This window comes from Cupressus sempervirens, chromosome 9, assembly GCF_028749045.1.
Source record: "Cupressus sempervirens isolate cs-2001-9-10 chromosome 9, ASM2874904v1, whole genome shotgun sequence".
NCBI classification, from domain to species: domain Eukaryota; kingdom Viridiplantae; phylum Streptophyta; class Pinopsida; order Cupressales; family Cupressaceae; genus Cupressus; species Cupressus sempervirens.
Window position 1 is genome coordinate 389,077,097 of NC_143126.1, and position 27,472 is coordinate 389,104,568.

General features: G+C 33.7%; 1 protein-coding gene across 4 annotated transcripts in view; it reads left to right on the forward strand.

Annotated features, from left to right (window-relative positions):
* MEE18 (maternal effect embryo arrest 18) overlaps nucleotides 1-13,011 on the forward strand; it is a 366,229-nt gene extending 353,218 nt beyond the window's left edge. For 2 of the 4 annotated variants that reach the window (XM_089800288.1, XM_089800289.1), the window contains 2 exons: nucleotides 6,027-6,119; nucleotides 12,606-13,011. In XM_089800288.1, the coding sequence (XP_089656414.1) occupies nucleotides 6,027-6,119; nucleotides 12,606-12,800 (288 nt within the window). In that variant the 3' untranslated portion in view covers nucleotides 12,801-13,011. The remainder of the gene's footprint in view (nucleotides 1-6,026; nucleotides 6,120-12,605) is intronic. The other 2 variants (XM_089800291.1, XM_089800290.1) reach the window with 2 other exon arrangements.
* Nucleotides 13,012-27,472: the final 14,461 nt, after the last annotated feature.

The window sequence follows — 27,472 nt, forward strand, 5'->3', positions numbered from 1 at the left end:
TAGTTAACTGTATGCTGTTGGGATTTGTTAGATATGATTTAATTGGATTTGTTTTGAAGCATTTTAGATATGTCAGTAGTATTTATATTATGTTTTTGAGAGGAAAGTTATATGTTTGCAAATTGGAATTCTATTATTTTAATGATGTTTTTTCTGTCCAATATTGAATTGAAGATTGTTTTCAATGGAAAAGATAGATTTAAGATACATGTGTTTGATGATATGTTATTCAAAGCGAGAATATCATATGTGCATTATATTACTATCTTGGCCAATTCGAAGGATAAGCTTAGTTTGTTATACCAGTAGAGATAAGTAGTATAGTACTAGGACTGGTAAATATCATTAAACTGATGTAACAGTTTAGTTATATTTACGAGATCGTAATATTGTAGTATTTATTTCTGTTGTTAAAATAACCTAAGTTTACTTTCAAGTTTGGTAGTAGAAGATGAGATTTTAAGAGATGAAGAATGTAATTTCATGTGAAAACTGACTGCTATTCGTTGCATGTGCAGTCTTAGAATATCTGTTTAATGTGTATTTTAAGGATAGCTTTAATGAACATATATCGAGGTGGCTGAATATCGATTTATCCTATTCAGTTAATTAATTCAGTGATAATTTTAAAGATGAATTGGGTGGGGTAATTACATACAAAAGATAATTGGCCTTACCTATGACTTAAACCAGTAAGGTTAAGTACGGAGAACAAGGCAAGTCTCTATTGCGTCATTTCACGAGTACTATAGAGAATCCCACTATGTGTTGTCTATGGGCTTACCATATACGGATGCAGTATCTTAGCACCATAGTGATGACACCTCAGTATATATATGGTTCATTAATTGGTTATTCTTAGTGCGAGTTTAATTTTGCATTGTTAAGAAGATGTTACATCTTGCATAGTAATTTTAGAATTGCACTATGTTATGTGGTTCAGATATCTGCATTATGGTTTTATATATGTTTATTTTGACATGTATGTAGGTGGACTACGCTTTTCAACTCAGTGTGTACTGAGCCCTCTTTGTGTTGTGTTGCATTTTTGTGTATGTTTCAGGTGTTCAAATTGAATAACTAGTGCTAAGGAAGACTGTTGAAGTTACTTCTTGAAACTGAATTTGATATTTGTAAAGTCCATATGTTGGACTTAGGCGTCTTTGAATGATACTGTTCTTCATTATTATACTGAACTCATTATGTATTAACATCATTATGGAAATTTATTTAGACGATATATTCTTATATTTTGAAGTCTATGAATTGAGAATGATTCAATCATTGTACTTGTTCTTGTAATATGATGATTAAAAAAAAAAAAAGTTTTTATGGTTCTTTATGCTTGTTCTTGGTTTCCTAGTTTTTTTATCTTTATTTTGTGTAGCATTACATTAAATGCATCTAGAGTTAGTGAAAGACAAATGCTGAAACCTGGAGTTTGACTGCAAGCAATGATAATCACCAAACAAAATTGCAGATCAATTGAAAAACACTTGTAACTTGATGCCAAGCCTTGGAATGAATTGCTAATGTGTCTACTATGCAAATGTGCCTTTTGAACCCCTGACATCACTCTTCCAACGTATTGAGCTGCTGCCAAAACATCAGACACAACTATGGTATAAGGGCACAATTTGATTTCTCTAAGCACAATCCAAACCTCTGTTTTGAAGTTTGAGCAAGCAAAATTCACCTGGTGTTTCACAGATTCATAGTGCTGAAATGGTGAAAATTTCACAATTCTCCGATAATGTTGAAACCCTTGTTTCAATCTCTTCTCCTAAGACAAAGTTATCAAATGCACAATAAATAACATAGGCAATAGAATGAATAATTTGTCCAAGTGGGCTGCATATATAGAAAAACTAGTTGCTTCATTCACACACAAACGATTAGCTTCTCCAAGACACTTTTCACTCAAATAATGCATTTGCTTTTTGGTTACACCTTTTGAATTTGAAATAATATAAAATAATAACTCAGCTACTCCAATACTTCGATTATTCCTTGGCATAGGCTTTCGTGAATTAATTGAATAAATGGCTCATTCCAATAATGACTCAACCCTCAAGTGAAATTATAACTTTATACTAAGCCACTTGATGATTTAATAATAATTTGGGTACTAAAGTAATAATAACTTCCAAAATGCTTGTTTTTCAATATACCATTTGAAACAGAAGTTGCACCCATTATTTCCCCATGTGACTAAATGCACTTTCCTAAAATAGAAAGGGTTCTTCTCAACCATCAGCAGACTCACCATAAATATTAAGTATAAGAAACTAAGCCCAAACAAAGTCCAATTTGAGTCAAACGAAAGACCAAACTGGATCCTACTAAATGGTGTAGAAGACAAGACCCTTCATAACTGAGCCTCTACCTCAGAAGACCCTTTACCACAATAGTTAGCTTATAAGGATCACAATAATAGACTAATCCCTCAAATTTTGATGCTAGTGAAAATGTGGACATCACAGGGATATGATGAACATAGAAATCTCATTGTTATTATCCATTCTTTTTCCCTTTTAACTTAGTATCTGTCTGTCTTTTTGTTACCAATTGTTGAAGGAACTCTAATTTTTAATAAAAAGCAAAAAGCAAATTAGGATTATTAACAAGAGATGCAATGCGTCAAAGTTCCTGCCAATAATTGGAAAAGAAGGAAAATAGAGATTTATAGATAGAAAGGAAGGATAGAAAGAGAGCGCTGAAAGAGAGAATGGTATGTTATTATAAGGAAAAAAAATTTTAAAATATTAATAATTATATTATTTTAAGAAATATATAAATAATAATAGAAATTATATTATATGAATCAACTACTTATTTCTACCAATTCAATTATAAGTTAAATATTTAATTTTTAAAAAAAAACTTGTTGATGACTTAATTCAAACTACCAAAATATCTAGTAAGTTTGAGGGGTAGTATTAGTTTGACAATTTGTAAAATGGTATAAAAAAAAATATTAGAGCAAGATTGTAAAATAGTCACTAGTAAAACATAGTGTCAACTTAAAGAAATAGCATTTTACAATTGGCAAAAATAAACATCAATGTAAAACTAATAAATATATTTAAAATAAGAAAATATAAAATATTTAGCTCTATATTTAAAGTTGGTAAGAAAAAAAATTTGATAATTAATATTGATTACATTCATTTTTGTTCAAAATGGTGTGAGGTGGAAGATAAAAATATTACTTTTTTGAAAATCTAATAAACTTGTCCCAAGTGTGGGAAAGATAAAGTTGTAATTAATGCATATTAATACATGATAGAGTTGTTAGAAAAAAATTGTATTTTTGTTGGAGAAAATTGAATTTTCTCATTGCCAAAAATAGAATGGTCCAATAGAGTGAATGAAAAATGTGATTTATAAAATAATGAAAAATTAGAAAAAGATATAAACATTTGAAGTTTCTTTTAACCTTTTAAATCCTATGAGTTGATTGGTCAGTTGAATTGAAAAATTGAATTGAATAAAAGCAATAGTATCCTGCCTTTGGCAGGAACTAATAATACCATAGAATTTTGTTTTGTGGTCAATGTTACATGGGATGGTTAAAAGGGATGTGGTTGTGTGCATGTGAAGTATAGAACACAAATGAAAAAAGACTGTTATGAACTGAGAAACTGATTCTCTGTTTTTATTCTAAGCTTGGAGGATGATATGGCAGCATGTGGTCTGAAATTAGTTTATATATTTGGTTTATTTTAATTTGTTAGATTGTTAAACAGTTTTGATCTAGTAGCTTGCATCCCTGATCAATTATATTTAGCTCATTCAGTTTGCATTAGGACAACTTTTCTTTTAACATATGATAATCTTAGTATATGTAGTATTAATATGCATATACACATACGACTGGGTAGTTTTGGTTCAAGAATCTAAGCTAATGTTTTGTGAGGAATCTTCTTTATGCACATAAGTTTGCAGTAGATCGAGAGTGCTTCATCACTAGGCAACCGAGGAGGTTGGGTGGTAAATGTATAGATTACTTTGATATTGTGGATTATATTAGCTCATTGCATGAAAAGTAATTTATATCTCAGATATCAAGTTCTTTGCTTTATGAGTTGTTCTTTGTTTCTAGTTGGTTTATGAATGATCTTTGAATTCTGATATTTTTTCTGTGGTAATTAATTGAAACATCTATTTTAAAGATTCTCAAGTTTCTGTGTAATTGATCAGTGAGTTGTTCATTCATTAATCTGCAACAAATACACATTTTTACAGATCCTATTACAATTGTGACAAGAAGCAGAAACTTTAGTCCAGCCTTTTCAATTAAAAAGGTGTGCATCAGTTTAGGAAGTGTGCCTTAGAAAAGTTATTCGGTTTCAAGTCTGAATAGTTGCATCACACTCCTACATTAGAAAGTCCTTGATTGACACATTTAGGTATAAACAGGGGAAATCAGCACGATGCCAATCTACATCTATCACAAGAGTAATACTTGTCCTAATTTGAACCACGGTTTTACCCAACATCTACACTCTTGATCACTTTGATGATTGTGGAGTTGCTCTGGCATTGTATGACGACAGGTGATACTTGGCAATGGTGACTCTAATGTCCCCATTTTCTTGTTATGTTGTTGTGCAGCTAGTGTTGGTTTTCTAGGTTGGTGTTGCTAGGATCCAAGGGGTACATCATTGTCATTAGTTTGTTCAGTTGGGTATAATGAGTGTAACGCCCTTTTCTACAGCCTTTCTGGACAATTTCTCCTATACTTACTATAGTTAGTAAGTTAGTAATGAGCACCAGTGGAGTCAGTTGCTGTTTTTAGTAATATTGGTGGAATTTGATTTGAAGTTTATTATAAAATCTGATATGGTCTAGAGATCTTAAATTAAATAATGATAAGTTATTGATTATAAAGTCAAATTAAATATTTACCTTCATCATTATTTTGATTTATTTTGTGGGGGGGCTATGGAAAGACCAAAAATCTAAAATAAAGAGTGTAGCTGCAAAGTGGTTTTTAATATAAAAGTGACATGGGTTAAGTATTAAATGAAGCATTTGCTGAAAAATAGCAAAAACAACATTCACAGAAAAATAGTGAAAAAAGCATTCACAACAAAACAGCAGAAATGCGCTCACAACATTCTTTAAAAATAGAAGAAAAAGGGAAAAAAAGTGTTTCTTTTTTTTTTTGAAAAACAAGAGGACTGAAGCTCTCATTTTGGATTGTCGGAAATTTGTTCACTTATGCTTTTATTCTTGAGGAAGACTATGCTTCTTCTTGCTGGTTATTGAAGACAAAACCCCTTAGAGACAACATTCTTCACGTTGTTGAAAGACAAAATTTGAAGAATAACTTGGTAACTTCCTACATAGATCACATCTAAAGCTTCAATGGTGTTTGCAATCATCATCTTCTTCAATTTTCAAAGCTGTAGTGTCGGAGATTATCTAGAGAGCTGATTAAGAAGATTTTTAGAGTTTTTTGCATATCTACTGGTCTATTTCTTGCTAGGCATATTGGGTGGGAATGTTTGGTTTGGGTGGCTAGGGATAAAAAGCCCTCATTTGCTAGAATTTGTTGTTGTGTGTCCATTACTTTCCATTATCAGAAATTGGGTCTGTAAGTTTCATGTTTGTAGTTGGTTTTCACCATTTGGGTATTTCTAGTTTGACGTGTATTGTAATTTTCACTCTGTTTGCTTATTATAAGTTTTTATTTAAGTGGCAATGGTGGCTAATCCCCACTCATTTAAATACTTGCAAAGTTGTTTACCTATTGTTCTGGTTAAGCGATGATGGTGACAAACCCCATAAAATCAAAATAGCTGCACTCTCATGTTATTTCATATTTCCTCATTTTCACAGTTTTTGTTGTTCCAATTGCCAAGCCCTATTATAATAAATACAGTATATACCATTGTATAGTATGCAACACTAGTATTTTTTCAATTTTACAAAGTATATAGTTCAATGCCTTCATTCTTGGGAAATGAAATAAATTAAAAAGTATTGTGATTGTGAACAATTTTTTTCTCGTGTCACAGCCTAGTGCATATATAAATGTCGTGTTGGCGCCAAAAGGGGGGCATGTGCCGGTTGATATACAAAATTTGAAAGCTCAAGCAATATGTGATGCGGTAACAAATTTAAAATATTATTGTTGTTTCACTTTGGCATTCCCTTTTAAGTTTCTTTGTATTGATTTTTAGAAGAGGTTTTTAAATTAGTACGAAATTACATTTTCATGTTTTTTTCCCCATGAAGAAACTTCCATTGCAAATTCAAAATAGTATATGCCTGATGATTGATGTGTTCTATTTTGGTGAAAGCATCTCAAACTGGAAAGCATTCAGTCTTGAAAGCTTTCTATGATGTTACCATTCTATTTTTCACCTGTTTGCACAAGCATGGGAAGATTTCTCTCTTGTAAGTGGTGTTTTTAGATTCTATTACAAGTCATTTTGGAAATTACTTGTCGTCCACAAATTGGTTTTAGTAACCCATTTACAGCCTTGCGAAGAGCATCAAAATTGCATGTAAAACACTTAGTGGTGGATATTTTAACCCACATTATATTATGGGGAGAAACCTTGCTCTTTTTATGTAAGACATGCTTATGAACGAGATTTTTATGACCAACTGCATATGAGTGTTTAGAGCTTCTTCATAAAAGGGGAAGTACTTGTATCTATTCTTGAATTGTTTTGGGGAGAACTTGTGTTGCAATTGCACTTTAAAGGGAAGTACTTGCTTCTTTTATTGAGTCAATGCTCTCATTCAAAAGACCACACAAATCTGAAAATGATCTTTAAAAACCAAAACATATGCACAAAACAAGAACAAAACTAAAGAAGCCCTAGCTTGCACTAAAAAGATTTAAAAAATAAAAGCATAGCTCTTATTCAAACTATGGATCATATTTTCACATTACGGGCTATTATTGAGGAAGTTAGACACTGATCAGAGAAGGTTTATTGTTGCTTTGTTGACTTTTGCAAAGCTTTCGATTCTGTCCCTAGGGTGGCCCTGTTTGAGAGACTTAGGGAGATTGGTATTTCTGAGATGCTTCGTATCGCTATTATGAGACTCTATGAGACTGTAGTTGGCAGATTTCGGACTTTGGAGGGCTTCTCGGATCCGATCCATAGCACTATTGGGATTAAGCAGGGTTATTGATGAGCTTTATGACTTTCTCTTGAAGTCTTTGCTCCCGGGAGACAGTTGTTATCTTCATTAGGTCCTGATTTCTATCCTTCTTTTTGCGGATGATGTGATTCTCCTTGCTTCTTCTCTAGACAGATTGCAAAGACTTCTTGACGGTTTGGCTTTATTTTGCGATCAGAGACAGCTTGTGGTTAACTTGGGTAAGACTCGGATCATGGTCTTTAACTGTTTAAAGACCTCTCATCTTCACTTCATGTTTCAGGGTCAGGAGATTGAGATCACTTCATCCTACACTTATTTGGGGGTTATGTTTTTTGGTCCACGTTTCGATATGAGCCTTGCTATTCAGCCTAGAGTTAATAAGGGAATGGGTTCTCTTGCTTTGCTTGAGAAATAGTGTTTCAGACATCACTTTCAGGATACCTCGTCTAAGTTATCCCTCTTAGACGTTTTGGTGTGATCGACTATCCTTTACGATTCTGTGGTTTGGGGCCCCTCTCTTCTTAGCTCAGACTGGGCCTCGGTTGAGCGGATTCAGACTTTGTTCTTGAGGCGCATCATCAGATGTCACAGGTTCATTCCTCACAATATCATTTTTGCTGAGTTTGGTGTTCATCCTTTCAGACTCGCGGCCATTTTTTATTTGGTTTGGTTCCTTCATCGTCTTCGTGGGTTTGCTTATACAGATGGGGATAGGAACCGTTACTCCTACTTAGCTTACTGCTCTTCTGTCTCCATTGCGGAAGCTGAGACTGGTTCTCGTGCGCATTGTTGGTATGCGCAGGTTTCTTCTCTGTTGAGTTCGATCAGGATTGACATGGCTCATCTCCCTCCTTTTCAGTTCTCTTTGGATGCCCCTACTCATCTTCTCCCTTCTCGTCAGGAGTTAAATGAGCATGTCTGTCTTGATATCTATAGACTTTACATTACTACTACCTGGGTTAACCCTCCTGGCGGGCTGCGTCCGCGTATGTCTTTTTATGCAGAGCACTTTTTGGTGATTTTTGATGGGATCATTGCCCGTCCTAGCTATCTCTCACGATGGTGGTCTCATGCTTTGTGAATCTCTTTAGGTTCTTTCAGAGTTGGCTCCCACCGTCTTCGAGCTCAGACAAATCATCATATTGATTGTGGGGAGCAGATTTGTATGCTCTGTACTTTAGGGGAGGTGGAGAATGAGGCTCATCTCCTTTTTCGTTGTCCCATCTACTATGAGATTAGAGGGAGATTCTTTTGCTTATTCAGGGAATGCTTTTCTCTCCATGACTTTTTCAGCTACTATGATCGGAGATGTCTTGCTCTTTATATTCGTGAGGCTGCCACGCTCCGTGATAGCATGATCCAGACACTGCTTCCCCACCGGCACTCATCTACTCAGCTCATTACTGCCTTCTTTACACCATTATCTCCTTTGCGTGGTGTGAAAAGGTCTTCCAGCTCTCTTCGGGCTATTGGACCTTCCAGATGTGTCAGATCCCGTTCTGACTACTTGCATCAGCAACGTTCATCTGGGAGTGGATAGAGACAGGGCATTGTCTCTTCACATCGGCATTTGTTTCATTCTGTGACAAATTTCTTTTCGCCCAAGAAAGACTCCTAGCGCTTTCTTGGTCTCTATTCTTTATGGTTATTTCTTTAGCTGTTTTTGTTTTGTTCGGACATCTTTGTATGCTCCTGCTGGGTTTTGCTTCACTGTTGTAATCTTTTCAGTCCCATAGATCTCTTTTGGTCTTTTGTTGGACATTAATATCATTATCTTATCTTATCTTATCTTCTTTAAACTTGCAAATGCAATGGAGAAGACTCAAAACTTTGAATCAATCTTCTCAAATCCAAATGATTTTGAAATTGGAAGAAGATCCCAAGATCGCAGCTATATAGGTAATGAAAATTGATCAAATCCCTTCAAAATAAAGGAAAAATTCAGTCCTCTACAAATCAATGACAAATGGCCATGAATGAGAGGTAAAATGCTCAAAGATGGGACGCAAAAGACTTTTTCAACCCTGCAAATGAAGAGTCTTGTACAAGAACAAAATGTTAGATCAATGTAGCAAGTTTAGACACTTGCAATCACTCCTCCAAGTGCTATTTTTGATCAAATGATGTCCTAGATGGGTTGTTTTTGTAAACAACCTAACTGGTTCTAACTTCAATTATAGCGATTTGACATTTTGTCAAACACTTATCATGCAAGTTCTAATACCACTGTAAAGAACCCAACCGGTTCTAACTTCAATTCTAGGGGTTAAACATTTTGTCGAACACTAATAATGCAAGCTCTGATTCTGCTGTAAAGAGGCCTGCTGGCTCACACTAGCAATTCTTGAGAAAATTTTGTTTTTGTAAGTTTTTGGTTTTTTTTGGTTTGTTAAATATATAAGTTTTTTCTGTATTTTCAGAATATATAAATGCTCAAAGAAATAACATGAAAATGGAACTACTACTATTGCCAGCACGAATCCATGAATTGCAATTATAGAATTTGCAATTATCTTATTATTACAATGATAACTCAAGGAATAAACAACTAGCAAGAACCTGTGAATGCTATTCAGGTTGCACCAGAATAAAATGAAGTTCCATGCCCAAGACAATAGACTTATGTCCCTGTATAAATCGTGACCAGTAATGAATGTTGGCGTTGGAAATATAGCAATCATTTCCCTAAAAGCTCCACACCAACTTAGAATATAGCAGCCAAGGAGTGCACATTGCTAGCAGATGCAACACTGTCCTAGGAAACCTCAAATGTAGCTCCTTATATACTCACAGCACCTTCAGAATTAACTGCCCAAGGAAATGTATAAATGGAGATTATAAACGCCCAATTGTGGCTTACAGTTACCTTCAAAGCAACAATAATTTTGGGCAGAAATGAAGGCAAGAAATATTGGTGTCCAACTAGTAAACCCTTATATAAATAATTCTCTGAAGCAGAGCACAATTCAAAATGCCAAATCATTTTGATAAAGAACCTTTGGATTTTTTTTTAAATTAATTATCTTCATCCATTCTTCTTCTGGGTGTTAATTCTGTATGTTACGCTTTTGTTCAAAATCAAATTAATCATTGATACAACTCAATAGATCTCTATTTTAATTCTTGAAGAACACTCATATTTATGTTTAAGCAACCATAAACTATTAAAATTTATAGATGAGATAGGTGATAAAAAACAAATAGATCAAATTTGCTTATTTATTATATCCTTTTGTATAAAACTCCAAAGAATAGATCGTACAATATTCATATTAGTAGGCTTATTATGTTTGAGATTTTAGAGTAGATGAAATCCCTGTTACAAATTCAAAGTGTGGATCATCCCATCCACTGTTCTGTTTTTGTTGTCCTGAAAGTTGCAAACTAAACCACCAATAGGGATCAGCAATACAATAATTTCAAGCTAATTTCTATGGAATAGGACAATGAAATTAGGATTTATGTCTGCACCATAAAAGGGTAAAGAAAATGTCTCCTCTCCTTGCTAGAATGCTTATGAATCTGCATTTTTTCTCAAAATGTCAGGATTGCTCCCTCTTTCCGAAACTATCAGATTTCATGTTTTTGTCTTTGATCCTGTACATGCACTTTCAGATAAGGCTAACCCAAGTTTTCACATAGCAAGACTCCTCTTTGGCCAATACCTTTCCTGCAAACAATACAACAAAAAAAAAACTTTAAAAAGCACTCTTCTTGATGCCCCACCAAGATACCATCTCATATATGCCTCTTCATCCAACTCTTCTCTTGTTATCTCTTGGAAAATATTGCTGACACACTTCTCAAGATCTTGCCCAAAGGATGGAGGATAAGCGAGCTGGTGTTACAGTTCTTCAGTGGTGTCTTTCACTTTTTCTATCTGATATCCAATAACCAAAGTAAAATGACGTAATTCTGCAAAAATTATGAACAGGTGTTAGTTTGAGTTTTAATGCTTGCTGAGACAAAACTACAAAAACACCTGCACAGTAGAACAGAATTTACAGAGAGATTTCTTGTAAATGAAAAGAACAAAAGTAAGCCTGCTGAAGTCACTTAGTAGAAATCCCAGCGAGGTAGCAAAAATTTGCAGCGGGGGATATTCTCTAACATGGCATGAATCCCTGCTCTGAAGTGAACGGTATTACTTACATTCTGCACAGAGTGGAGTCCTGGATGTCAGCCTACAGACGATAATAGAGGAAGCAAATCAGTTGCAGTCAGCTCTAATTAATCTTTGATTCTCAGCTAGTATTCCATATGCATTACTGATGTTATTTATACGTTTGATGAAGAGTTCATCTCTTTACTTTTAGGCTAAGTTGCCGACGCTGAGGCGGATGCAGATGCAAGAATCTGATGCGTGAATGCGTGAATGTTTATTGGATTTTGGTGTGTGTGCATGCACACGCAAAGAAATGCAAGAAATATACAAAAATAAACCATTCCATTGTACGATACTTCACCATTGATAGTAAATTACATGAGTTCAAGATTTGGATACAATTTGAATTACAAAATTAAAACTCAGTTCATGATTCAATGTTGATCAATCAAGAGTCAAGACTCAAGATTCACTAATCGGATTCAGTCATCCAGATTCACTAAGAAAACAAAATGAGAAGAATGAACAATGAATGGCCTCCTTTAGGGCTGTTTTAGGGTTTAGGGGCAAAAACAGAATTAAATAAAACAATGAAGAACATGAATAAAAAACTTTTAAGTCATTTTGGGTGTTGGAAAAGCACCTTGGCCTGTGTATGCTCTTTGATGCGTCCGGTTGCACCGATGAAGCTCATTTTGGGCCTACGGGTGCTTGTGGAGGCGCTGTGAGTGCCTCCACAAGCATCTACAGGCCTGGAATGAGCTTCCTGGGCGCATCCAGGCAGCATCCAAAAGCACCTGTACATCAGAACGCATCAGCATCAACATCTGGTGGTTTTGGGAGAGATTCATTCTCTAAGCTTTTAGGCCCACAAAGATCTCATTTTACTTTTCAGATGTACTTGTATCACTGTTGTTACTACTTTGCATTTTAACCATTATAAGGGCTCCAGCAAGTTAGATTTTGACTTTCCAACTTGGAATAATGTGGAATGTGGTACTTTTAGTTTTATTCAATGTCCTAACTTCTCATTTTAACCTATAAGAAAGAGCACTATACCCAACATACATTATGAAAATTTGTAAAGCTGTCTGTACTTATTACCCTTGAGAAAAGCAAGATGTTAAAAAATCCAATTTAGAGTGAATTCGCTTCAAATCCTGTAAGTCCATGTCACATTATGGAATGACTACTGGGTATATTTTGTATTTCCAGTAAGCCGGTAGTGAAATACAAACCAAACTAAAGATAGATACATGTTATTATCTAAAGAATTTTTATGGAAAGCCGGTAATATGATTGTAGATAGCTTGTTAGCACTATAGATATTGTTTTGCCATTAAAAGCTGACAGATACTTTTTGAAAATGCAGATTGTTGTAGATTCTATTTCTGATGAGAAAGTTGGGATTATATTTGATCCCAGGTCATTGATTCGAGTGCTTGCAAATCTGATGTATGGCGTGACATCCCAATCAAATAGTGCTGGGCACTTCAAGGATGCCAAAGCAAGGGAATGGGAATTAGATCATCGCAAGCACTGTGATAATGATTATATAAATGAATAATAGAAGTAACTAAGCATGACTCATATCTCGTTACATTTCTTCTATTTACCTTCATTATATTTGTAATTAAGCACTTCATTATATCTCGTTACATTTCTTCTATTTACCTTCATTATATTTCTAAGAAGTAAGTGGCGCAAAAATCTTGCTTAATTACAAATTTCTTGACCATATAATGAAAAGCAAATGAAAAAATGCTTGATAATTACAACTGTAAAGTGCAACTTTTATTTGCATTTTTTCTTGTTTTTCATTCTATGGTAATTATAAAGGTAAGGCATAGAAAAGCAAAGACTACATGACTATAGTAACCTTGTATATGAATTAGGACACACATTTCACTCTTATTTTGCTTAAATATTTGATATGACAGCTTGCACTCTCGGAGATAATGGTGCAGTCTGAGCAAGGAATCCAATGAAGGATGGCCTAACACATGCATTAATTTATGAAATATGCCTTTTAAAAGGCTTACAACATATGTGAACCTTCAAATCACATGGTTCAACAATTTCCTTATTCTTGCCTCATCTCTTAGCATAGTTAACCTCTAAGGTTGGCTCCCTCTTCTATATTTCATTTTTGTTAATGATTGTAGCTTCGATCGGATGATTCCAATCAATCAAATCAAATATTTGAGTGACCTATTGGCCTCAAACATTTGATATGTATCCTACACTATTATTATTATCATGGAACATTAGTATTATTGATAATAATGTGTGTCTGTGTGTGTGCATGTGAGAAATATATTATACATATATAAATTATTATCATATATTTTAATTATGATAATGCCTTAAGAAAATATTATTTGTAATAACTAAAGAGAATTAAAGAGACGTGTCTCTACATAGACATGTCTTTTAATATTATATATATTCATTGAGAAGGTAACTTGAAGCACAAACATAAATAAGTGTCATTACAAGTTACAATAGATACATATATTGGGATCTTTAACATGGTATCATAGAAAAGTTTGGGAGGAAGATCTCAATATGTATATCGAACAAATGGATGTCAATACATACAAACACAAATGCTAATTTTCAAAAAAAATTGAACAAGAAAAGAAACCATGTAGTGGGACCACTAGCCTAATCAAACAACCATATGATTTATAATTTCTGAAAATTGTTTTAAATCCAAGAAAATGTGGAACATTTGCTAAATGATTGATAGTAGTCTTCTTGTGTGTTGCTAATGCCAAAGAGTGACAAATCCACAACTATATTTCTCCAGGCACACAGATATGGTGACTAAGGCAATTTTGAGATGATTCATATACTGTAGTTAAGTTCTCTATGTCCACCCTTTTAAAATGATTCAGAAATTTGAAATATAGAGGGAAATCTAAAGGTAGTATGATATGGTCACAAAGGACGTCATCGGGAATAGTACATAATTGAGCATGATTGGATCAATGTCGAATTGTCGATTTTGAATTGGATCAGAGAGGTCAAGCCAATGTAGACGCACATGACAAGGTGTCAAGTTGAATCTCTCAAATGATGAGCTCGGCATAGATTGCATAGAATAAAGAAAGAGAATATGACTCAGCAATTTGGAGTTGCTCGTTGTCGAATACAGTTGTGCGTTTGCTTCAATTCGGCTCAATGCTTGGTGTTGAAACCGCAAATTGCCCAATTATGACTTGTCTCCAAGTCAGATGTTGAGATCGAAGGGTGAGCTCACATTGTAAGGAATGTTTTCTCGCTTGACAAATATTGTCGCTACAGATCAGCTTGGATCAAGATGCGAAATCATGCTTAGCCAGAGGCAACATAGTATAACCATTATAATCATAGTTGACGCTAGATATTTACTTCCCTATGCATGACTTAGATATTCATATCATCCATTATTCAGGCAACCTCTTATAACATAATTTGAGCATCAACATGCCAAAGTGGACGAATAAAAACACTTAGTGTCTACGTAAGATGAAAGAAAAGAGTAGAGGAGAAATTAATTAAGTAGACTTTGACTACTAAGCATAGTGATGACGAAAATCTAGTTAGGGATATTCAAATTTTAGATATTTAATCAGCAAATGAGATAGTGTCATGGAAAGAAGAGAGAACACGGGAAGAGTTTTGGGAAATAAAACAAATGGCACCTCTATATATGGCATGGTAATTGGTGGAACATCTTTTTGATTGGGAGTTCCCATTATCAAAGTGGCTCAGTGGTGCAAAGCAAAAACCAAGGATATATCTTGTAGAACATGGACATATATATATTGATGGTAGATTTTGGGAAGAAATTGATGATAGGGGAACATACATATCTGTAGGAAAAAAATATTATTCCTGAAGAATATAAGGAGTAGGAATTTCAAATTAGGCTTGGCAATTAATAATCCTCAAGTTATAAGGCATTTCAAAGAGATTAAAAACATTACTGACCAAGAGACAATTAACCAATTTTGGTGTCATGACCATTAATAAGGTTGGGTCCTACATGCACCTGCTTTCTTAAAAATAGAGCGGGTGTCGCTACAATTTGTTAGGAATATTTAAAAAGAGAAGCGGTCTTATAGATTTATATGTGAATCTGCTTCAAAAAAATTAGCTCCTAAATTCAAGGAAGTTGGTTATCTCATGAATTTTAAAAATAAAAATTATATTTCTTCATAAATTTGTTTGGTGAGATTATTTTATTTTGACAGGAAAATTAAGAGTAGGTTGTTGACAAATGACATAATTCTTCCCTATGTTGGTAGGGCTAAATCTGGCCCCACTCGGGGCTTCTATTTTGTAAGAAAAGATTCCAATTAAACCTCTAGCCCCCCCTAAAAAATTATCATGGAGCCACCCACTCTACAAAAAATAGAGCCCAAGCCCCTCCCATTGGCACCTACCTATGGGACATCAATCATTTAGAGACAAATTTCATGTACATAAGTGGACATATATCTTTACTTCTACAGGGATTCATAAGGGATAAATCAAACTTGTCTTCAACTATGTGGATCTATCTTCAAAATTTTGAAGCAAGGTAACACATTCGACAAAGTGTACTTGAATCACTTGGACAAAGAGCTTAATGTTGCTAGGAATGCATCTGACCCAAAATTGGTTGCACTATAGGAATTGACATTCTCACTTGTGATCCATTGGAAAGGATGTTAATGAGCATCTTGAGGTAATTATTGTTGATTATTTACCTCTTGAATATTATTTTTATTTGTGTATTGTAGTCAATCTCTTAACTATATCTTTGCATGTAATATAAGAGTTTTTTTAATAACTAATGTTTTGTTCCCATTAGAACCATTCTTAGAGGGGGCATGTCAGGGAAGAGAGACTATTAGTGTTCTAATGTGAACCATTCTTAGTCAGGAGATGATTCAAAGTGGATATTTTTCACAAACAATTTGAGAAGGTGTTTTTGAAAAAAAAAATTGATGTAAATAGAGCTTCATTGAAACAACTTGTATCAAGGATGTTCAGGGAGGTTCTTTTGGGAAGAGAAGAATGGTGTATTAGGAATGTTTTTGGATCTAGTAGCTACAACAACATATGAATCATGTCAAATGATATACCTTTGATAATTGAGATTATGAGCATCCTTATATATTAAGAGCTAGCTTGATATTTTCATTGGAGGCAACCTTGGATGAAGAGGTGAGGATGATTATACATGTACTTAAGAGAACCACATTATCTGAGTACCTAATGCTGCTAAGCTTGAGGATAAATTCACAGTTTAGTAAATTTGCCCATGTTACTGTGAATCAAGTTATGCTTTTGTGATAGAGCAAGCAGATAGAGGATATGCTTCAGTTGACTTTTGAGGGTCTTGGTCATATTAATATAGAGGGAGCAGGCCATGTTGAGATGGATTCTCTAGTGATCAAGAAATTGTAGCAATTAAAGGATTGTGATTCATGAGATGAAGCTCCATATGTCTAAACTGAAAGTCCTTTATGCAAATGCCTAAACTGTGGATAAATACCTAGAATATTATTCATTAAGAGTATATTATAACTGAAGATCTGACAATCGATATTTTTTTCAAAGCCTTCAGCCAAAGTGAAGTTTGCACATTGTCAAAGAGAAGCTCAGAGTTATGGATTAGACCCCTTACTGAGAGAGAAACCTAACATCAGTGATTTCTTGGGATGTATCTTAATGCATCTTTCTTTATGAGAGAAAAGCTTGAGGTGAAAACCCTTATTCCATACTTTGGGAATATTCATGGTGGACCCACCCTCTGATATGGTTCATGGTAGATATCATGAGTTTATTACATGATCTTGTGAAGACTTCTTGAGAGGTAAAGATGTCATGCCCAAAAATCAAGGCAAAAACACACCAACATTTTTTTTTTATAAAAGTAATATAGACTATATTTAATACATACTAACATCAAATACAATGCAAAAAGATGATGACAAGATTAGTTTCGAGTTATAAGGTTTCACAATTAGTTTAAAGAGTTAAAGGGTTTCAGTCTCTAATTATAACCTCGATTAGGGTAAAGGTAAGTTGAAGTACTCAGAGAATTTCATTCCTTGATTCAAGAGTTAGACAACCACTTGAACTTCGATTACATTTTTTAAGGATAAAGGGTCAGTATTCTAACACACTGCATGGGTTCAAAACCCTAAGTCCTATCGTTACATGAATATTTAGTTAAAGTTGAATGAGACGATTGAATAAAACATTGGATTCAAATTACAAAGGTACAACATCAAGTCCAAAATGCATTTAGGTTTTCCAAATTCTTAAATTGACTATGATGCTATCCCTTATTACACTATATTAGATCAATCTTTGGGAGAGTCTAATTTATGCATTTAAAAGTTAATTTGTCATAACATACTAATACTTAATTTCGATGGTTAGATGATTGGTTTAGATTAAGTTATTAATAATATTTTTGGATTAGTTTGGGTAAGTAAGTTTTATAGTTAGTGGTTGGTTAGTGATTAGTAAGTCTGAATTTTATTAGTATGTTTCTTTTTATTAAATAAGATTTTTAGTGGGTTGGATGGTATTTTATATTTGTGAGTTGGAGATATGGCAAGTTGTTTAGCTAGTTAAGTTAAATTAAGTATGATTAGGGTGTGTGAGTAAAGTGAGAGATATTGGAATATTATATAGTTTGTTTTAAATTCTTGATTGATGTCATTCTAGTGTTTGTGCATAGGAATTTTAAGTCTAGATTCGTAATAAAGAGTGTAGTAGAGCATTTATTTAGCAGAGGGAATGTTATATTAATTGAGTAATTCTTGAGTTATGATTAGTAGGAAAAATAAGGATAGTATAAATGATTGATAAATATTGATTAGTTGAATAACTTAAAGTTTAGATTAAAAAAAATTAGGAATTTGATTTCATGGTAAAATTAGAATTATTATTTTTTTAATGAAGTTTTTATTTTATCATTATATTTGCTAGAAGGTGTTATCTGTTAGGCATGACTATACATCTTGATAGTTGTTAAGAATTAAGTTCATAGATAAATTGTATGTCCTAAATGTCTTAATGATAAATAATTAATGTTTATAAATCTTTTGTTAATAAGCATGGTTGAGTATTAGTATAATGATAGCTTCACTTATAAGTGTAGATTTAGCTCTCCTATTAGATTGAACTAGTAAGATGAGATGAGAGTAAGGTATCAAACCAAACCTATTGGAACCTATGATAGGGTAAAGATCTTTTAATAAGTTTGCTTGTGGTTACTATTGCAAGGTGATCTTAACAATAGTTTTACTTGCTATGATGGATATCATTTGGTTGATGTTTCTAGAGATCATGATAGTCTACATCTCATGTAATTGAGTTAGTAGATATGGCATGGTGTATGCTATGAGACTTAGTAAATGGAGACACCATGTGCAAATATTTTCCTCGGAAGGCATCATGAGACTTGATGCTAGTGTACATGCCAAGGATGATATGAATGTGGTGAATATCTTATGGTTGGACCATACTTTTGATGATATCATAAAGTAACATCTAAATAACAGGTGTATGTTAGATATCTTCTCTAATAGACATCATGAGACGTGATGTCAATACACATACCAAGAATAGATATGAGTGTGGTGAATATCATATGGTTGATATTATTGGGCATACCATACTCTAGATATTATCGTTAGGTAAATGTTGTACACTATGTTGTTTATTTGGATAGAAATCATCCTCCCTGGCTAAGAGGGAGTGTTAATGATTATAGCTTTGATTGGATGATTCCAATTGATGAAATCAAATGTTTGAATGGCCTATTGACCTCAAAAATTTGATATCTATCCTACGCTACTATTATTATCATGGACTATTAGTATTATTGATAATAAGGTGAGTGAGTGTGTGCACGTAAGCATGTGCATGCGTTGCACATGTGTCTTATCACATATTTTAATTATGATAACACCTTAAGAAAATAATATTTGTAATAAGTAATGAGAGTTGAAGAGACATGTCTCTTTATATATATATATATATATAGACATTCATAAGGTAACTTGAGACACACATGAATAAATAAGTCTCATTACAAATTACACCAGTTACATACATTAACATCTTTGATACATTTTTTTAATTGAGAATCAACTCTATCCAATTTGATCATTTTGTCTTCCTTTCACTTAGAATCAACTCCATTATTCTCTTACTTAGTCACATCTTGATCTCTAGTTTTGTTAATTCTTTTGTCTTTCCCTCTATTAGTTAATTTGATCCTTTTATTCTCCTATGAAGCCTGATTAACCCATTTCACTCTCCTCTAGTCAACCAATTCATTTGACTTTACTCTAGCCAACCAACCATATAACTAAACTTTAATGGGTCAACCTCTATGCAAGGGCAGAGGAATGGACACTTCAAGGACACCAAAGCAAAGGAAATACCACAAGCCATATTACAACCTTTAGTTGTTAGGTAGCTACCTAGGTGCTAATGTCCCCTTATCAGTTGTGCTAGAAGATATGGGAAACTTTCCTTATAATCTAGATTGTTGGACACTTATTTTTATCTCAAAAAATAATCAAATTTTGAAAGTTGTCACTACGAAGCTTTATAGCCCTTTAGTTGATGTCATCATCCTAATTATAGTGAGTTTATTCCTTCTAAACCAATAATTTGAATATATTGAACTATCACCTTAATTTGTGGATTAGTGATGCTTGAAGCATGTGTCAAAATCTATAGTCAAAGAAATACTTGGAAAGAGGGATAAGAATACTTACGAAGAAGTAAAAAGGAAATCATCATGATCCAATAAAACTAAACAATTTTCTGAAAAGAATATTTGTTCACACCATATCCAAATAAAAGAGTAATCTTAGTACAAATAAAGTGAATAGCCATAAAAAAAACTAAATGTATATAAGTAATTTAGCCAAGATTGAAAAGACAATATCACAATCCCTCTAGAACAATAACCTTAAAAATACAAGTTGACATAGCCATGACTTCTGACATATGACATGTCATCATATCATCTTATAGTAGGGTAAATAACACCTATAACAACTCTTGCCATCGACACAAATGGTTATATATAATGCATCACCATATATAGATGCATTCACAAATCACTTTTAGAATTTGCACCTCTCTCTCTCTCTCTCTCTCTCTCTCTCTCTCTCTCTCTCTCGTCTTGGAGGCCCCCTTATGGGTTCTATCCATCTAGAAAAAAACATTCTTGTTGTGGAACCAATTCTTGCTCTAATAGTTGTTGGGTGGATATTTTGCAGGTCACAAAATTGTAAGGATTAATTATTAACCCATGGTTCCAACTACATGTGAGGCAATCTCTCCTAGTTAAGGGAAGGCTCCCCCTATCTACTGTTATTGTAAACAATATATACTAGACACCTAATATTATTTACACTTAGCACCATACTCTCCTTTCATTATATTTTCTTACTTCATAATACATGATTCATTCTTACAACAATCTTTTAAATACAATTTATCAAAGTTGAAAGTAAGATGTTTATAAAATCTCAAAGCCTTTGTACAACTTATTTTATGAATTCATGGAGAAGGATGAGACATATGTGTGGTTCAAGTTTGCCAACATATATTTCACCTTTCATGGACAAACCAAGAAAATGAAAAACAAGACAAAATCTACAAGTTGTCTCTTTGTTTGAGCATTCTATAATATCTTCCTATTTAATAAGAACCTCAAGGTCTGCAAGATCAAACCTAAATATCTAGTAATAACTTTAAATACAATTTGCATCTCAAAGTGTATTATCCCTTTCTAGATATTTTACTAAAAAAATGTGATATAGAAGTGCAGATTTAAACTCAAACAAAAAACCAATATTTAATATAAATTCCAGAATGTAAATCAACTTTACAACTAGCAAATATGCATACAAGGAAACTCAAAAAAAGTTCGTTTAACTCCAATATTCAGGAGTACATCTCTAAACTAGGAGTTAACCCAAATAACTGCCAAATATGTTACTGTATTATATAATAGCAATACAATAACATGTAACAATCCAAATAATCCAATCATATAAATAGAAATAATAGTCAGATTGGCAATATAGATAAAATTTGTAAAAAGGCTAGTTTTGTATCCAATCTCCAAAAGTTTCTTGAAGGGTTTGCATCCTTGAAGAGATAATCAATCACTATTTCTAGCTCCTAGATTAATATTTGTTCTAAATATTATATTCTTCATATCTTCCCATGTGGAGCTTGTTGTAGCTTTATCACTTTTCTCAATGTGATGCACGCTCTTTTAAGCAATGTGGGATAAAGCATCTTTTTTGTCCTTTAATCACTTAAGTGAACATAGTACCTTTTTAAAATAAAGTGACGAGTTAAATGAATTTTAAAAGTCATTTAGTTAGTAAACCATATAATCATCAAACATCAAAATAACTGACCAAATGAACTTGGATAAGCACGTGCAATATCTCATTGGAAAGTTTTTCGCAAAACACTTCCAAACCAACATTGAGATATCAAGAATCCTGAGCTCTGTTTACTTACTAAAAATAGTAAGTATCCGAACAACCTACCAAAACTGCACTAATGGGTGTGAAACTAGAAATGTCTAGGCCAAAACTCGAACTGAACCCCGTAAAGAACTTTTTTGCCCTTGAAACCAAGGTGAAGTGAGCTGGCAACACCGAATTATAGTGTCCCAGAAAAATCATTGATAGCTAGAAAATCTAAATAGAAGGCCAAATAGAATCATCGAATATACTACTAACATACACAAGAAAATCATTGATAACTGGAATATACCAACTAGAAAAATCACCAATCAACAAGTAGGTTGTGGCCCTCTCATAAGAGCTGGCTAATAAATCTCTGGGTAAGCTGAAAAATCCCTCAGAGTATGTTAAGGATAAATTTGAACTCCCTACTCTACCATAAGTACCCTTGCTTATGTCAAAGTCTTTGTACAAGGATGGTTCACCATTAATTGAAATATCTGAATTATCCTCACTTGTTGTATCACTAACCACATGCTCATGTGATGATGTACAGTTGCTGTCATAAAAATAAGAATTTTCGAACTCATCAATTTGTTGATCTATAGAATTTTTCTCATCATAGAAAGTCTCAGTCGAGGAACACGTGATTGACTTACATTGCTCGCCTTCACATCTACCCACTTTATGAATTTCTTCAATGATTTGTGATATTTCTTGTGCCCTTGAACCACAATTATCTTCTTCATAAGTGGATGCTCCACTTGTTTGTTTTTCAGCTTTGTGGATGGAGTAATGTGTTAAACTCAATTGAAGGTATAACTCATCTACCTCACTCTCCTTGTCCTTCCCAAATTTTGTTGCTAGATCTCTATCCATTAATAGTTGCAAGTGGTCATATTTTATCAATTTCAAAATTTCAAAAATAGTATGTAAAAGAGGGCTTGTGACACCACATACATTCCCATGCCTCTCTTCTATCACAATCTTTCATATGAGATCCTCAATCAAATTGGAAGAATCATCCATCCTTGTCAACACTTGGACAATATTGTCCTCTTTGACCAAAAGCATATCCAATAGTCAAGGAGTGATAATGGTTTTTGACCATCTCCTTCAAACACAAGTGGTCTATTCTCCATAGAATCTTCTAATTTTTCATCACCTAGGGAGACAACATTTTCATATATGTCCTCTAACTCAACATGTGCTAGATCATCTATCCTATCAACATTGTGGTCCATTTGCTTCTCAATATTTGACATAATTTCAAGCCTAGTGTTACCATAAAATTCATCCAAGTTAATAATTTTCATGTCACTAAATAAGATGTTGGTGTTTTCCATGTCTAAATAAGATGGGAAGTTGAAAATGTTGGCGGTTTGGTCAACTCTTCTACCTGGGCCATCAATATACTCATTAGAAGGACTAGTGTAAACAGCCCCATAAGATACTTCTATCTTCCAATTACCTATTAGTATACTTGTGCCATTATTAGTAATACTATCAAGTTGATTGATATCTTCCCTATGCAAATTTATGTAACTGTCCTCTGCAAGAAGATCTCAAGCCAATTCATAGTATTTGTTTCTTATCATATCTGTCTTGTTTTGCAACTCTAGCTAAAAGTTCACATAATTAATGAAAGGAAATTCTTCTTGAATCTTTGATGGGAATTTGTTATAATCATCGTACAGTCTCCTTACTTCGATTTTAATATCGAGTTGTAAGTGTCGTCCCACTTCCTCTGCCATGTAGCTTTTCAAGTGCCTGAGTTGGACCCAATCTTGCTTCATAAGTTCTATTGTGCTTTGCATTTCATCTAAGATCTAGTCCTAAAATGTTCTCAAATTTCAATTAAGTCTCCAATTGCATTGGCTTTATCGTTACTGTGGTTTTACCCTTCATCAAGCTATTCACTTAAAGGCTTCATCATTTGGAACAATGTCCTTACCAAGAATAAGCCCTCTATCATTTTCTTAATTGTACAATGACTGCCCTTACAATTTTGAGCCTGTGGTCCTTAAAACCTCTATTTCCTTCATTACCTTCCTCCATTATTAAGTGACTTTTCCTGTTTGGCAGCCTTTTGCTTGTTGAGAAAGGATAATTGTTACCCTTTAGTACATAACTAACATATACTTCCTGATTTAAGCAACCAAAGTTTCATATCATCTATCAATCATTTATTGAGCCAACTTCTTTAAATAAATGAATGAAACAAGCTCCTCTTTTCCTACTCATTTACTATCCTGAAATTGCTGCTCAAACTGTTCATTTTGTGCTTGCAACTTCAAAGGATTTCCACAGTTAAATCAAAGGACTGCCTTCATGCTTTATTTCTGCTTACCCACTGTGATGCGGAATTCTTTGTGCATGAACTCTTTGACAACTGGGATTCCAATGAGTTAGTTGTTCCTTTGACTATCCTTGCTGCTCCAACATGAATGATTTTTTTGTTTCTCCTCTGGCTTCTATACCATTTTATTGTTTCCCTCACATGATGCCCTTACCATGATAAGTTTATTTATTTATTTCCAGTATATGGATTCTGATTGTCTTCAATCTGTAGCTGTGCACTCTAGTCTAAAAGCTGAAAACTCCCTCAGAAATGATGCATCTGACATTGATATGGCATGTAAAATGTGCAATAGCCATTAATTCTGATTCTGAACTTTGTCTTTCCATTGCAGTGATCATCTCCTAAACCTTTTATGCAGCCCATATAATGAAGATTCTTCACTATTTAAATGTAAATCGTATTGTAGAGAATACCTTGTGAGTTCAAGAGTGTCTACTATCGCATCACCTTCCTTCCTTGCAGCCCGAGCACCCTTCCACTGTATTATTCTCTATCATAATGAAACAATAACCGAGTACCCAGCTAATGGAAATTCGTCAAACATAATGCAACATCAAGATGTTTTACTGATTCTGAGTTTAATACCAAGAAATGTTTAACACTGACAGTAAGGATTCTACAACTCGAAGCTAGAAGAAATCATCTCAGAATTCAAAATAGGGCTTATAACCAGATTAATAAATTAATAACTCTTTGGCTATGATCTGAAGAATGCAACATAGATTTAACAAACATCCAATACATGTAAATAACTGAGATAAGGAGGGGATAAACATAGACCCATCTCCCTGATGTACGTTGAAAGAAGACGTGGATACTGCAGACCTTGTTTCCTTTATTCTCCAACATATTGCCAACTCGTTGGCCTCCCTTCTTATTGTTTATGCCTCCTACGATACTGGTGAACATTGCCAGTTGGTGGGATCATCATCTCTATTGCCGTGGATCAATGATAATGTCATGTGTCTTCAGATACTATCCACGCTATTCTTAGATAACTGAAGTTGTAAGCCACCTGACTGAACTAATTCAGGTGCCCTGGAAGCTGACTCTCTCCACACCCTACCACTGTTAAGAGGGCACCCGATATCCAATACTATGGTTGGGAGGAGGAACAATCTTACAAGATACAAGAATGACCTACCTTGAGGGCTATATTGATTTTAGACTGTCGCTACACTCTTCCAAGGCGTTTACTGTGTCAACCCGATTCCTCCTGGACAGTCTCTCAGCCTTATTCGTATGCCCATATGCTAACCAAACCACCCACGTGAGTGCCAAGAAAATGTGAATATTATGAGAGAGTTGTATGTCGTACCAACCTGAAGATGTTCAGTAATGTATTGTGCAAATTTGACAACCTTCAAGGAAATCTTGGCTACCAATAATCTTCAAAAGATCTGATATAAACTTCAGTAAGAAAGCTGGGGCTATGTCTAGCTTCTAACTTCTCAAGGGTTTTCCTCCTTGAGGTTCTGACCAGTCACATTCAAGCAACCAGAACATAAATATATTGAATCATAAATTCTTGTGTGTTAATTCCTTCTTTGATTTAATTGCTGAAATAATTTCATAGGCTAGTAGGATGCATAGCTCTGATAGCACTGTATTATCCTTTTTCGAATATTTTACTAAAAACTTATGATATAGAAGTGCAAATTTAAACCCAAACAGAAAATTAATATTTAATATAAATTTCAGAATGTAAATCAACTTTACAACCAGTAGATATGCATACAAGAAAACTCAAAAAAAGTTTGTTTAGTTCCTCCAATATTCAGGAGTACATATATAAACCAGGAGTTAACCCAAATAACCACCAAATACATTACTGTATTATATAACAGCAATACAATAACATGCAACAATACAAATAATCCAAACTTATAAACTAAAATAATAGTCAGATTGGCAATATAGATAAAACCTATAGGAAGGCTAGGTTTGTGTCCAACCTCCAAAAGCTTCTTCAAGGGTTTGTGTCCTCAAAGAGATAATCAGTCACTATTTCTAGCTCTTAGATTAATATTTATTTTAAATATTATATTCTTCATATCTTCCCATGTGGAGCTTATTGTACCTTTATCACTTTTCTCAATGTGATGCACGCTCTTTTAAGCAATGTGGGATAAGTCACTTAAGTGAACATAATACCCTTTTAAAATAAAGTGACAAGTTAAATGAACTTTAAAAGTCATTTAGTCAGTAAACCATATAGTCATCAGACATCAAAATAATTGACCAAATGAACTTAGATAAGCACATGTAATTGCTCGTTGGAAAGCTCTCAACGAGATGCTTCCAAACCAACAGTAAGATACCAAGAATCCTGAGCTCTGTTTACTTACTAAAAATAGTAAGTATCCAGACAACTTGCCAAAACTACACTAATGGGTCTGAAACTAGAAATGCTTAGGCCAAAACTCGAACTGAACCCTGTAAAGAACTTTTTCACCCTTGAAACCAAGGCGAAGTGAGCTACCAACACTGAATTATAATGTCCCAAACAAAGGGGACGTTACACAAAAACTACAAGATCAAGTCTAAATCTCTTTTAAACAATAAAATAGCACCAATAATCAATCTTCAAAAAAAGTTGACTTGTAGCTCCTTGAATTAGCACAAAGTTTAAATGTATTTTGTCTCTTTGATTAAAAGCAATTTGATTTCCACCTAACCACAAAGTGTTGGATTGCCCATATAAACTCACAAAATCTTGTTACATTGTCGAAAGATAAAAATTACAATGAGCAACCTCTCTTATTTATAGGTGAAGGGCTACAAGAAAAAGGTGGGAGAAGTCATACTAACTATGACTTTTCCAAAATTATGACTTATTCTAAATTGCAGCTCTAATATAATTTGACTTGCAAGTTGTGTACATGTAATTACAATTTACAACTTTGCAAATGATATGATCACATGCAAATGATATGATCACATGCAATTACAATGTCTAACATTACACATATTTTTCAAAATGAAGTTACAAGTTTAAATTAGAACTAATCAAGTTTTTAGAGACAACTTTATTTACATCATCATTTATAAGTCTTCATTCTTAGCATGTCTTGATTGTTCTACATTATTGTGGCCTTTTTTGGGAAAGCACAATTTTTAACATTTTTTGACCATCTTAGTCTTGAAAGCATTCTTGTCACTTATCCACCTTGCACTGCTTTGTGATGTTGTGTTTCTTGAACCATCATTCGCTAGTCTTAGAGCCATTTTGTAAAATAAAGCTCATACCTTGATTTGTTGATTTGGTAGGTCATTTATGCAAACAAGACTAACAAGAGCAAATTAAATGAGATGCAAAAGTGGCGCCAAAGCTTAATTTTGGGTCTTGGAATGCACATTACAAATGAGGAAAAATAT